This window comes from Alligator mississippiensis, chromosome 9 (assembly GCF_030867095.1).
Source record: "Alligator mississippiensis isolate rAllMis1 chromosome 9, rAllMis1, whole genome shotgun sequence".
NCBI classification, from domain to species: Eukaryota; Metazoa; Chordata; order Crocodylia; family Alligatoridae; genus Alligator; species Alligator mississippiensis.
The window spans coordinates 37837664-37849908 of record NC_081832.1 but is presented as its reverse complement, the minus strand read 5'-3'; the positions used below and the strand labels follow the sequence as shown (position 1 = coordinate 37849908).

Sequence of the window (12245 nt, the reverse complement as noted above, 5' to 3'; positions counted from 1 at the left end):
TAGATCCCTATCATGGATCAATCCCATGTGCTAGATCCAGCCTGAGGATCAGCCCTGTGCTACTCATCTAGCCTGCAGGGTCAACTGGATTGAGCTCCACAGTCTTAGAGCTGTCTATATATTTTTGTTTTGCTCTTTCTTTTGTTTTGCACTACTTCCCTTTCTCAATGCCCATTTCATCCATAAATTAAACTGGGTGAATTATTCCTTTTTATGGATTATTTCTATTTTATGGACATAAATAGAGATATACTTCAATCTTGTTTATTAAATTGGGTGCTTTAACTAATAGTAATGATCTGTTCATCTGAGGTTATTCTATTGGTCACCACCACTTTCCATTTTAAATGACTGTAGTGAAGTCCTTGGTAGACTTAATAGTTTCTGGTACTTTTCCATTTTTCGAGGCAATATCTGTGGTTGGCTAGGGTTTCTAGTTTTATTTTTTATTATTAATTTATGTTTCTATTTTCATTTTTTTAATTTGGGGAAGTTGGGGTGTTTAGGTAGAAAGGTGCCAAGGTGGAATGCCCTGTTGAAGAGGAAGTTTTTGCAGTGTTTTCTAAGGACAATCAGTCTCCAGACTCATCTGATCTCCACCTGAAGTTTGTTCCAGGCTTGATCCCCTGTTGTGAATGGTTTGTACCACTCTTCTGGACTTTGATCTGTACTGTTCCAAAAGGGTGCACAGCAGTGTCAGAAGACATTTTGTGCACTGATGCTACCTGGTTATTAGGAGTTAGTGAGGAGACAAAAAGAACCAAGACATTTTGCACCATTTTGATGAGGGCTGAGAACCATCAATAGAAGGTGGAGATAACATTATGACTAGTTCTTCAAAGCATTTCTCCTGTCTGACAGTATCTGATTCTTATAGTCTTTAGCACAGGAATTGTGCTGCCTTAATTTATTATTACTTTGCAGGTTTCATTCACTGAATGAAGTTGTACTTTCATACAAAATACCATTCCATTCGGGCCTAGGCCTGAGTTGAAGGCAGCTTAGGAGACTGAGACTCACTGGCTTTAGTCACTTTAGCGCACATTACACTTTAGAGACATCTTGATGCTGTTCTAAACTCAATGGTGGTGGCAATCCCTTGATTCAAGGATGGTCTTTACCATGACTCATTGATAGGTCTTGAGGATTTGAGGAAACCAATCCTCAAGTCACAGATCCATCTGCAAAAGTTGTAGGTCTTTCCACGGGGACAAGTAGGCTGCAGGATGGGATTCCTTTCCTTTTTCTTCCTCTGCTCTCTCTTCTCTGCTTCAAGGGTGTGAAAGGCTCATGTCTGATGTAGCTGCTGATGGGCTGCAGGCATGTCATGCCCCTTGAGTCATGTCAGATCTGGGCCTATTTTCCTGCCATAACTTTGGTGTTTCTGCTGGGTAAACCTTCACTTGCTTGGAGGTGGTATCAGTGGTTCCCTGAGGCTCCAGATGCAACTGTGTTGGCATGATTTCTGTGGGGTTTCTCCTCCCCTACACCCCATCCCTTACCATTTTGTGGTTGTAGTCAGCCCTGGTGATGTCCTGGTGTGACAGTGTGGCCCTGTCTTTTATCCTAGGTGTCCAGCAAAAATCAAGACAGCAAAAATCCTGCTGCTGCCCTTTAGCTTCAAAATCACAACTAAATAGGTAACATAACTTAAATGGCTTAGACTGCTCAGCCAGGCAGGGCAGCAATGCCTCACCACACTGAGCAATCCCTTTTTTTGAGCATGGGTTGATCGGGTGCCTTGTGCACCCCTTTCTCACCCACTGTTGTGCCCCTATGCCTCCTGGTGGGTTGCCTTTCTTGTCTGAGCTCTTCCCACTCTGGCATCAGGCCAGGTATGAGACTGTCTCATGGAGGTCACCACTGCATCTGAATGAGGCTCACTCTCCCACCAGCCTCCTGCCAGGGCACTCCAAGCCTGAAGCTGGGCCTGCAGTGTTGGGAAGCCTCCTTGCTGGGGTTCTTTGCCTGTTTCCTCCTTCTGGCCCCCCTGAGCTGCCTTCTCCCAGCCCCACCTGACCTGGGTCCTTCTGCATGGGGTTCTGGGTGCATGCCTGGGTTCTGCCATGTCCGTAGTTAGACAGTCACCGACTGTTATTAAGAGGGAGTCCCCAATGCTCCATCAGTGGGGATAGTCTCAAGTGCTTCCCCGAGTGTTCTGGCCTCGGAGAAAGCAGCCAGAATCCTTCCAGTGGTGAGAGGAGCATCCAGTTTCTCCCTGGGCACTTCAGCAGTGGGGCAAATGTCTGACACTTCCCCAGGCATGCTGGCCCTGGGAAAAGCCACAGGGTCCCTTCTGCCAGCGAGGAGAGCATCTGGACCCTTCTCTGATGTTGATGTGTGCGCCCCACTGCCTCCATCTTCAGGCTCACTCTCAGCCTGTTGCCTCTGGCCTCCAGGCTAATCAGCAGGGCTCAACCAGTTGGCATGGCATCAACTGGCTTGCCTGCAGCCCAGCCATCCAAGCTGTGGTGACGAGGTGAGTCAGGCCAGGGCCTGTTAGAAGGCAAGATGCTTTACCTTGAAACAGACTGCCACTTGGTTGAGGTTGCAGCACCATTAGGGTTTGTTGGCAGCCAGCTCCTCCCAACCCTTGATATTGGAATCCGATTTCTGGAGGTATGTCTTCAACGTGTCCTTGCATTTCCTCTGGCCACTGCAAGATCTCAGGTAGTTACTAAGCTGGGAGTAGAGCTGTTGTTTTAGGAGTCGAGTCAGGCATCCACATACAATGTCCAATCCAGCAAAGTTGGTGCTTGAGGTTCACTGACTCAGTACTTGTAACATGAGCTTCAGCAAGGATGCTGGTGTTTGTCTGGTGATCTTCCCATTTGATTTGGAGGATTTTCTGGAGGCATCATTGGTGATACCTCTCCAAGCACTTGAGAAGACAATCACAACTATAGAGGAGAGTGGGGATCTGTAGAGTACACCTGGATCTTGGTGCCTTTCTGGAGACTGTAATGAATAAAGATATAGAGAAGCAATTCCCCAAAGGAGGCACTTGCACACCAGATCCTATGCCAGATATCCTTATCAATGTTCATTCTCTGAGAGAGGTGGCTGCTGAGGTAGGGGAAGTGCTCAGCTACCTCCAGGATCTTTCTCTTGAAGGTACTTTGGGGTGGGGGAAGACACACTTGTGGCTTGGGGCAAGCTGATATAGCACTTTTGCCTTGATGTTGAGAGAGAGGCTCAAAGTTTGGTAGGCTTTTGCAAAGAGATCCAGTGTGGTCTGGAGGTTTTCCGCAGTGTGCTCAAGGATGGCACAGTCATTGGCATATTGAAGGTCAAGGTTGGTGTAACAAGAAGTCAGGAGGCTCCTAATACTTTAAGAGGAAACTAGGGCTGACTAAGCTAGATCAGGGAGGGCTGGCAGCTTGGCAACAAGCTAGCTGCTAATTTGCCAGCAAACGGATGGAAATCGAAATCTAGCTAGAGGTCCACCCATGGAAGTTAACCCACAGGGAAGGGAGACAGAGAAAAACACTGCACTAAGGCAGACAGAGAGCTAGCCCAGGAGCAAAGGTACGGGCTGGGGTCACTGCCCAGTCAGTGTAGTGTGTGGGGCCTGGGACTTAGGGCTGGGGTGGGAACGCTTGGCCACAGGGCCTGGGCGGGGAGCAGGACGGAGCCATGGGCAGCTCATCAGGGAGGCAGAGGGGGAGCAGTAGCTGCTGTGGCAGCAGTGACAGTTGGGGGGCAGATTCAGGCTGCAGCTGCAGGCTCAGGGCTCCCCACTCTGCTGCCCTCCCCCCAGGGCCTCCACAACCCAGGAGGTGGGACCTGGCATGCAGGGCAGAGTGGGGTGGGGAGGCTCAGTGCCAGCGCCGGGAGCCCTATGCTGCCATGCTGAGGCACTCCCTGCCCACCTGGCAGCAGCAGGAAGCACAACTCCATGCTGCCACCCCTGCTCCTGCCAGGTGGGCAGGGGACGCCTTGCCATGGCAATATGGGAGTCCTGGCACTGAGTCTCCCTTCCCTGCTCTGCCCTGTTGCGCCACTGGGCCATGGAGGGAGGGCAGCAGGGTAGGGAGCCCTGAGCCCGCAGCCACCAGCCTGCAATCACAACGCCCCATTGGGCTCCGCTCCGGCCATGCCACCTGTGGTGGCAGGGGAGCCAGGTCCACTCCACTGCAGCAGCTACCATCTCCCATGGGCAGCATTTGAGGCTTGGGTGCAGGGGGCTACAGACCAGGGTCCTTGCCCCCATAGCCCTGGCAGCTGGGGGCCCCCTCTGGCAGGGTTGAGGAGGCAGGGGGCTGTGGGTTGGAAGTTGAGAGGCACTAGGCATTGGTGAAGTATAGGGGGTGCACATGGCTGCACATGCACCTCAAGATTGGCGATACACCCCCTGAGATTGGCTGCTACTAACACTACCAGCGGTGCCTGCGAGCAGTCACCACTCGCCAGCCCCCTCCCTGCCCTCGCTGCCAACACCACCGGTGGTGTCGACAGGCGGTCACCAAAACCCACTGGCCATTGCTGATGTCTGTGAGTAGTCATGGATTGCCAGTCAGTACTTGCTACCTCACCCCCCCTTTCCTTCTGACACTTTCACAGCTGCCTGTGGGAGCTCCCTGCTCGTCCCCACCACCAACACCACCGCCACTCCTTCGGGTAGTTGCCATGCCCCCCAGCCTCAGGAGGCATGCAATGTTCATGGCACCATCAGGGCTAGGGAGCTGCAGTTGGGGAGCGAGGGGTGCCGGCAAGGCTGGAGGCTGCGGGTGTGGAGTGAGAAGCACCAGCAGGGCTGGGGGGCTGTGGCTGGGGAAGGGAAATGGCATAGGCAGGACACTGGCATACCAAGACTGCTGAGTGCAACAAAGCAGTAGACTGGGGGGCAGATAGCCACAGCTGGACCCATGTTCCAGTGAGCAAAGGGGGCAGGGGGAACTCTTATTTTCCAGGATAAAAAAACCAAACAACAAAATTTATAGGTATTTAGAATTTATTTTATTACTAGCCAATTGTCTGCCAAGAATGATGGGAGGGGGACAGGGCTGGGATGGAGTGCCACCACCTAACGCCCCATGCTGCCATTGTTCTGCTGCTTGCCACTCTGTCCGGTCCTTGGCGCAGCTTTGGAATCATGTCGGCATGCCCCCATGCTTGGAGAACTCTGATTGGCTGTTTCCATCAGCCAGAGTGTAAATAAAGTGCCACGGACAGACAGACAGACGTAAGCTTTTATAATATTAGAATAGTGACTGAGGCACTGGTATGCTTTCAAATTGTAAATATATCAATAAAACATTGTATTCAACTGATACCTTTCTCTCTATAGTGGCATTTCATTTTAATCGTGGAAAAACACTCCTGGATTCATTGGGTGGGCCCCCCCTGTGGCGCATAGCTCTAGCTTGGTTCTGGTAGCTGCACATGAATCATAGTAAATTAGGGTCGGAAAGGACCTCAGGAGGCATTGGTGATGTGTAAGGGGGAAGTGCCTGATTGGTGATCAGCTGCTGGCCCGCCCCCCCGTCAGCAATTGGCCACTGGGGGACCCTGCCCCCCCCACCCCCACCCATGGCAGGAGGTCATCTAGTTTAACCCCCGTGGTATGAAGCCAGACCAGCCTGGTTCCATTCCCTACCATGGAAATGGTTGGAGCTGTGCACCAGTATGGGACACGAGCACCTTGAGGGCCTGGCACTTGCTGCTTCCCCTGGCAGCAAGTGCCAGGGGAAGCAGCATGTTGGGACTCCAACATACACACCCACACCTGCCCTGACACCCACCCTCCTCCAAAAATCAGGACAAAAATATTTTTTAAATAAAATTAAAATACATTATAGTAGAGGTTTTATTTTTAATGTGTTTTTTTCCAGTTCCAGGATGGCAATCCCCCCTCTCCTCACAAAGGTATACTTCTGGGGGCAAGGGAAGGAACATTGGGTGGGGGGCAAGGTAAAGGGGTTGTGGGTGGGACTTCTGGTCCCAAGATGGCAACCAGGGGCAGGGCTACCCTTGCACCCTCTCCAGCTCACCAAAACTGGTTAAGCTGCCCAGCAGCCAAAATAATTGTCTGCTCCATTCTAACCTATGCCCAGCTCAGCATGTTGGGGCTGCTTGGCTGGGGAGGCCGAATGTCAGGGCCCAGCTGGGACCAGTCTGAAGCAGAGACCACCTGAAGCACAAAGCACCTTGGCCACCCTGCACCAGCGCCCAGCTGGGGCCAGAACAGGCTGTTGTAGGAGGCGCATGGTCTGCAGTGGCCCAGCGACCTGCCCATTACAGGAATCCCAGGTTGTTGGTCAGCAAAACCCGGCAGCCCCTGCCAGGCCTGCAGAAAGATTCAGGACTAGAGAAAAGCTCCGTGGTGGGAGCGTGAGGCCGCACTTTGGGAAAGGCAGGAAATGGCACCAGTGGGGAAGGAAGAATCCTGCAGCCTGGTACAGCCTTCCCTGCCCCCTCGCAGCGCTCCCTACTAACCTGTGACACCCCCACCACCCCGTTTTCACTTTTCTTGTCCCAAGAAACTGGTTGCTGCCCCTGTAGCGCCCGGTTCCGGTGGTCCTGCCCTCTGCCCTGAACAAGGCACAAGAACAGGCCTGGTTTTGCGGGCGGCGCAGCCCATTTGCTGCTGCACGGACGCCCTGGTGCTCGCCGAGGGGCCCGCGGGCAGGTCTCGTCTCGTCTCGGCAGCAGGGCCCGAGCCCGTCAGCCGCCCGGCTCGCGCGGGGCTCCAGCCCGCTCCACAGTCTGCCGGGACTGGCGCTTCCGGCGGCCCGCACGGGGGCGGGGGTCGGGCTGCGGAGGGACCGCGGGGCAGGGCAGCGACTCCCAGATACGCCGGGCCCCCGGGCTCGCCGCAAAGCAGCACAGCGCGGCTCCGCCCCCGGGCACTGCCGGGCGTTTCGGGGCCGGGGCCGGGGCCGGCGGAAGTCCCGGCTGGGCGCGGGCGTCTCTGCAGCAGCCGTAAGTGGCGGAAGGGCCGTTATCAAACGGCGCGGGCGCGGCAGGGCGCGCACGGCGCTGGAGGCCGAGCTCGCCCCGGGCGCCCGTGGAGGAGCTCCCCCGGCTCCGCCCGTCCTCAGGGTCGCAGCCGGCCTGAGGGGACGGAGCTGCTCCGGGGCTGCCAGCCTGCTGCGCCCAGCACAGGGAGGGACAGGCCCTCCTTCCCGGGGCAGGTCGTGCGGGAAGCCGTAGGCAGAGCAATGGATCCAGCAAAGGGCACAGGGCAAGCAAAAAGCAGAGGAGCAGATTGGGCGGGGGGCGCCGCTGGCACTTGGGGGGGTGCAGGGCTAATTTGTGACAGGCCTTCCAAGAAAGTCGCCCCACCCCCCCACTCCTCTAGCCTGTGCTGCTTACTCCTACTCCCAGGTTACCAAGTGTTTCCTTCCCTGCCTCCCCCCTGCACAGCCACCGTGCTGGAAAAAGCAGCAGTGCTGAGGCTTGGGCTTCCATTCTTATCTTCCCTTGTAACTAAACATTTGCTTGTGTTTTTTTTTCACTCAGATGCAGACAGGAGACCTGGAAGTGAGCAGCATGAAATTGCAGTCGCTTCAGTTACTGGCAGAGGAGAACGGAGCAACGTTACATCAGCAGAAGGTAGAAAGTCAGGCATCCTATCAACACAAGCTGCAGAGCTCCCAGGAAGCTCAGCAGAGGCAGGCAGTGCTTGTGCGAAAGCTGCAAGCAAAGGTAAGGCACATGCACATGCAGTAGCACCCTGACAGAGAGGCAGTGGGGTCAGAAGTGGAGGGTGTTGGCAGAGATGTAGGGAGAGCAAGACAGGGATAGAAACTGATAATGTGAGTCAGGAGTGAAGAATGTTATCATGAGCATTTATTTACCTGTTAGTAGGGGTAAACTGATAGAGATTTTTGGGGCCAATACTGATGGCTGATTTTTAACGAGCCATGTCGGCCGACACTGATCCAATTGCTAATATGCAAGTCTGGCTGGTAAGTCTGTTGTGGGGGAAGGGGCGTGGAGGAGGCAGCTCAAGGCCCCCGCAGTGAGGGAGGGAGTGGGGCTGGGGCAGGTACTGCACAGCCGGGGAAGGGCGCGGGGGATGGAACTGCGAGTGGCTTGTCTGGGAGATGGGGTGGAGTCGGGCAGCTCCTGCTGCTGCATGTACCCTGGGAAGGGGGTGGGGGAGGGGTGTGTGCTCCTGGATCTGCACGTGGGGTGAGGGCAGGCTGCCACTGTGGGCTGGGGGCAGCACTTGGCTTTTCCCAGTGGGTGGTTGGGCTGGGCTGCGCTCGGGGCGGGCAGCGGCACTAGGAGGGGGCTACGGTGAGTTTTCGGATGGCTGCAGCCCCCCTGTAGCCCCCTTCCCAGAGCCGCCGCTTACCCCGAGCACAGCACGGCCCAGCCCTCTGCCGGGAAGAGCTTGGCACCACCCCTGGCCCCAGCCTGCCCTCGCCCCATGCGCAGATCCAGGGACATACCCCCATGCCCTCCCAGGGCACGTGCAGTGGTGGGAGCTGCCCCCGGGCAAGCCGGGGCTCCATCCCACATCCCACCCTGTCTGTGCAGTGCCTGCCCCAGCCCCACTCCCTCCCTCACTGCGGAGGCTTCAGTCTGCCCTTCCTCCCCCATTTCCCTTCCCTCACAACACTTACCAGCTGGACACAGCTGTTCTCTATGCTGACAAGCTGAACTCCTGGCTGGCCCCAGGCTACACCACAGCTGGTGCTTGCACAAGGTATTTATTGGCCACATCAGACAAAAAAAGCTGATGGCCAATGCTGTCAATTTTCCTTATACCAGTGCCAATCTGATATGGGACCAATGTATCAGTGCACTGCACCTCTGCGTATTATATTTATATGCCACCTTCCCCAGAAGAGGCTTGGGGTGTCTTACAATAAAAAACAAGATAAAGTATAAAAACAAATTAGATGTTAAAATAATGACAGCAGTTATGACAGCAGTTTTCCTTTTGAGTTCTTTCATGTGTTCAGAAACTAGAAGAATACAGACAAAGCCAAAAGGAAGGGTAGAAGAGGGCAAATATGCCTGAAAAAGAGCAAAGGAGGAAGACATGAAGACCAGCTACAGTGAGAAGGAAAAGGATGCAGAAAATAACCTTGAGGGAATAGAACTAGGGAGAATGTGGCCTAGAAACCTTTGTACTGATAGCCATGATACCTATTTGAAAGCCTCTCTACAACCAAACCAGGAATTCTGAAGAGTTAGGGAATGGTTTCTACAACTCTGTCACAATAGAGGATGGGAGAATATCCATTCTGCCCTCTAACAGTGGAAGATCAGAACATCAGGGAAGCAAGCAAAGGATACAAGAGCTTGAGTAAAGAGGGATGGGAAGAAGGCTGTATATCTGGGAAGCAATCAAGGGCTGGACACTGCCTGGAGGAGTAGTGAAGCATTAATGCTGATGGAAGAGGACAATTGCACAGTAGACAATGTGGGGGTAGGTTGCGTATGTCAGTAGACAGGGCAGGAGAAGAAGCAAGCATTTGGGGCAAAGTAGGCTCCAGGGGTATGTAGGTGGAGGGAAGGGGAGGATGAAGAGTCTAGGCTCTTAGGAAGATACTTTTGGTAGAGGAAATGGAGATAGGGTCAGCTTTACAGCGTGGCTGGTGACAACAACATATTGAAAAGTAAATTGGAGATATTAGAGAGTGGAAAAAAATCAGTTGGGGTAACCCAGTCTTTTTCCTACAGTCTAAGACAGCAGTTCCCAGACTGGCAGTTTGCGTACCACCAATTTAAAGCGATACAGCCTTAAGTACCACCAGCAGATTTTTCATACACATAGGTACCAGACTGCATAAAAGAGGGGCAGGGCTGAGGTGAATGGGGCCCTGGGGCGGGTCGTGGGATGGACGGCATGTGCCCCCTGGACTTGTGCGTAGGGTGGAGGTGGGATGCCTGCTGCGTGCTAGACTCTGCACTCCATTGCCGTTGCATCGGGTGCCACACGCGACACCATATGCCTCTTGTGTGCTGGCTGCACTGCATCCCCTGCCTGCCTGGCGGTGGGAGGCACATGGCATCACACATGGCTCCTGAGGCAACAGCAGCCTGAAGTGGGACAGCTCCCAGTCAGCTCCTGGCTGGGCAAGGAAGCAGAGAGCTCCCCAGCCCCACCGCTACTCAGCTTTTGGCTCTTGTGGGGAGCCAGGAGCTGAGCAGCGCCGGGACATGGCGGGCAGAGAGCTACTCTGTCTCAGCACTGCTCAGCTTCTGGCTCCTGGGAGGAACCAGAAGCTGAATAGCACCAGGACTGGGGGAGTTCCCTGCCCCTTGTTGCTCCTGGTCAGTGTTTACACATGCACTACTGTGCAGTTAGTTTACTACCTGTACTTACAGGTAGTAACTAAATGCACAGTAGACTACCGTATTTTTGTGCATATACCCTGCCCACGGGTATAAGCCACACCCACATATAACCTGCGGAAAATTGTATTTTTGTAAATAAGTCTGTGTATACGCTGCACCCGTGTATTCCCTGCGCCCCGCAGGGGGCCAGGGCCGGAGCCAGGCTGCGCCGTGCCACCTCCCCACTGGTCCCGGACAGGCCGGGCTGCACCGCCGCTGCTGCAGGGGCCGGGGCCAGGGCGGGCCGGGCCCAGTGGGGAGGCCGTGCAGCCTGCCCTGGCCCCAGGCCCAGCAGGTAGGCGGCGCAGCCGGCCCCAGCTCCTGCAGCAGCAGCAGCACAGCTCGACCTGCCTGGGCCCAGTGGGGAGGCAGTATAGCCCACCCTGACCACCGCAGCGGCGGCGGCACAGCCCACCCCAGCAGTGGCAGTGGCAGCCCCCACAGCAGTGGCCTCTGCGGCGGCGCAGCCTGGCCCACCCTGGCCCCGGCCCCCTGTGGCGGCACAGCCAGCCCCCGCGGCAGTGGCGGCGCAGCCCAGCCTGCCCGTGCCCAGTGGGATAGGCGGCGCAGCCGGCCCCAGCCCACCGCAGGGGAAAAAAGTCCATGGATAGCCTGCACCCCTGTATAGCCCAAACCCATCCATTTTTTTTTGGTAAAATCGCGTATATCTCGCAGGATATATGCGTGAAAATACGGTAATTTACTGCATAGTAAATGGTGCACACGTGTATCTGGTGATGCTTTACTGTGCCGTAGATTAATCTACGGCGCAGTAAAGTGGCTTGTGTAGACATGTCCCGTGTGGCTAAAATGCTGGTTGTGATCTCACTGGGTTGGGGTTCATGATCAAGCTCTCTCTATTTTGTGACCATAGGCAAATGTAAACACCTGAGTTGGGAATCATTTCAGATCAGACCAGTGTCAGGGCCACTTACCAACTGTACTTTAGGTAGTCCTGTGCAGTAAGCTATGATCTAGAGAGCTGTAGGACTTTTGAAAAACTGCCAAATGAAGTAGGAAGTGTGAACCAGGTGGAGCTGAACCTTTTACCTGCTGCAGTGCCTTTATGAACAAAAAGCAATGGTACAGGCATTGTGCATCCATATCTTTGCACAGGCACAGGCCTCCAGATTGTATCTGAACAGTGTCTGCTAGTGAAGGAGCTAATTGATATCCTATGGCACATACTATGTAGATGATTGCTGAGGACAGCATAGGGATCAGACAGTTTATTTAACCAAGTAAGTGCTCTGCTTGTTGGAGAGAACAGTGAGGTGTACATCCATCTCTAGGTAAAGAGTGGTGTTTGCCCTTTACAAACATCAGGGAACAGGAGCACTATGGGGTAGCAACTTACTGATGTAAAAAAACAGTGATTTTTAATAGTTTTGTTTATTGTTTGTGAACTACAAACCATACACATAACTTATATCACTGCTGGCCTGTAAGAAAGGCAGTTAACTTGGAAGGAAACAACTCTTCCTATCCTGCTCTTTCAAATGCAGTAGATACTTATTTGCAGTAATAACTTCTAGGGGAAAAAAGCTGCTTACCAGCAACGTTTTACCTGGGAGCATTTTTCTTACCGCGTTTTATTCTCCTAGGAACAGCAATATAGCTGCTGTTCAGAACAACATTTGTGAAGGTTGGATGTAATATTGTGATGTAATGTTATGTTCTTTCATTTCCTTACATTAGATCACATAACAGGTTGGGGGGGTTTTGGGGTGGGAAAGGTTGGCAAAACCAGACAAAATGGCAAGAAATTTTTTTATTAAAATATGTTGAGACTGTCAAACTTCTGGGTTTAATCAAAACCAAGTTCAGTCAAATATGAGTTGCACAGGTCAGTTATATGCAGTATGTGGAAGGAGAGAGTGAAACTATTGGCTAAGTATGAAAAATGGACTGGTGAAATGCTGTCTTAAATGCAAGTGTGAAAGAAA

General features: G+C 53.5%; 1 protein-coding gene across 5 annotated transcripts in view; it reads left to right on the top strand.

Annotated features, from left to right (window-relative positions):
• Positions 1-6858: 6858 nt before the first annotated feature.
• CEP250 (centrosomal protein 250) overlaps positions 6859-12245 on the top strand; it is a 128512-nt gene continuing 123125 nt past the window's right edge. For 4 of the 5 annotated variants that reach the window (XR_009464367.1, XM_014598380.3, XM_019485560.2 and 1 more), the window contains exons 1-2: positions 6859-6924; positions 7465-7650. Coding sequence is in view for 4 of the 5 variants with exons in the window: in XM_014598380.3 (XP_014453866.2) it covers positions 7465-7650 (186 nt within the window). In the remaining variant the exon portion in view is untranslated. Of the gene's footprint in view, positions 6925-7102; positions 7187-7464; positions 7651-12245 lie in introns of those variants that run through there. The other variant, XM_019485559.2, reaches the window with a different exon arrangement.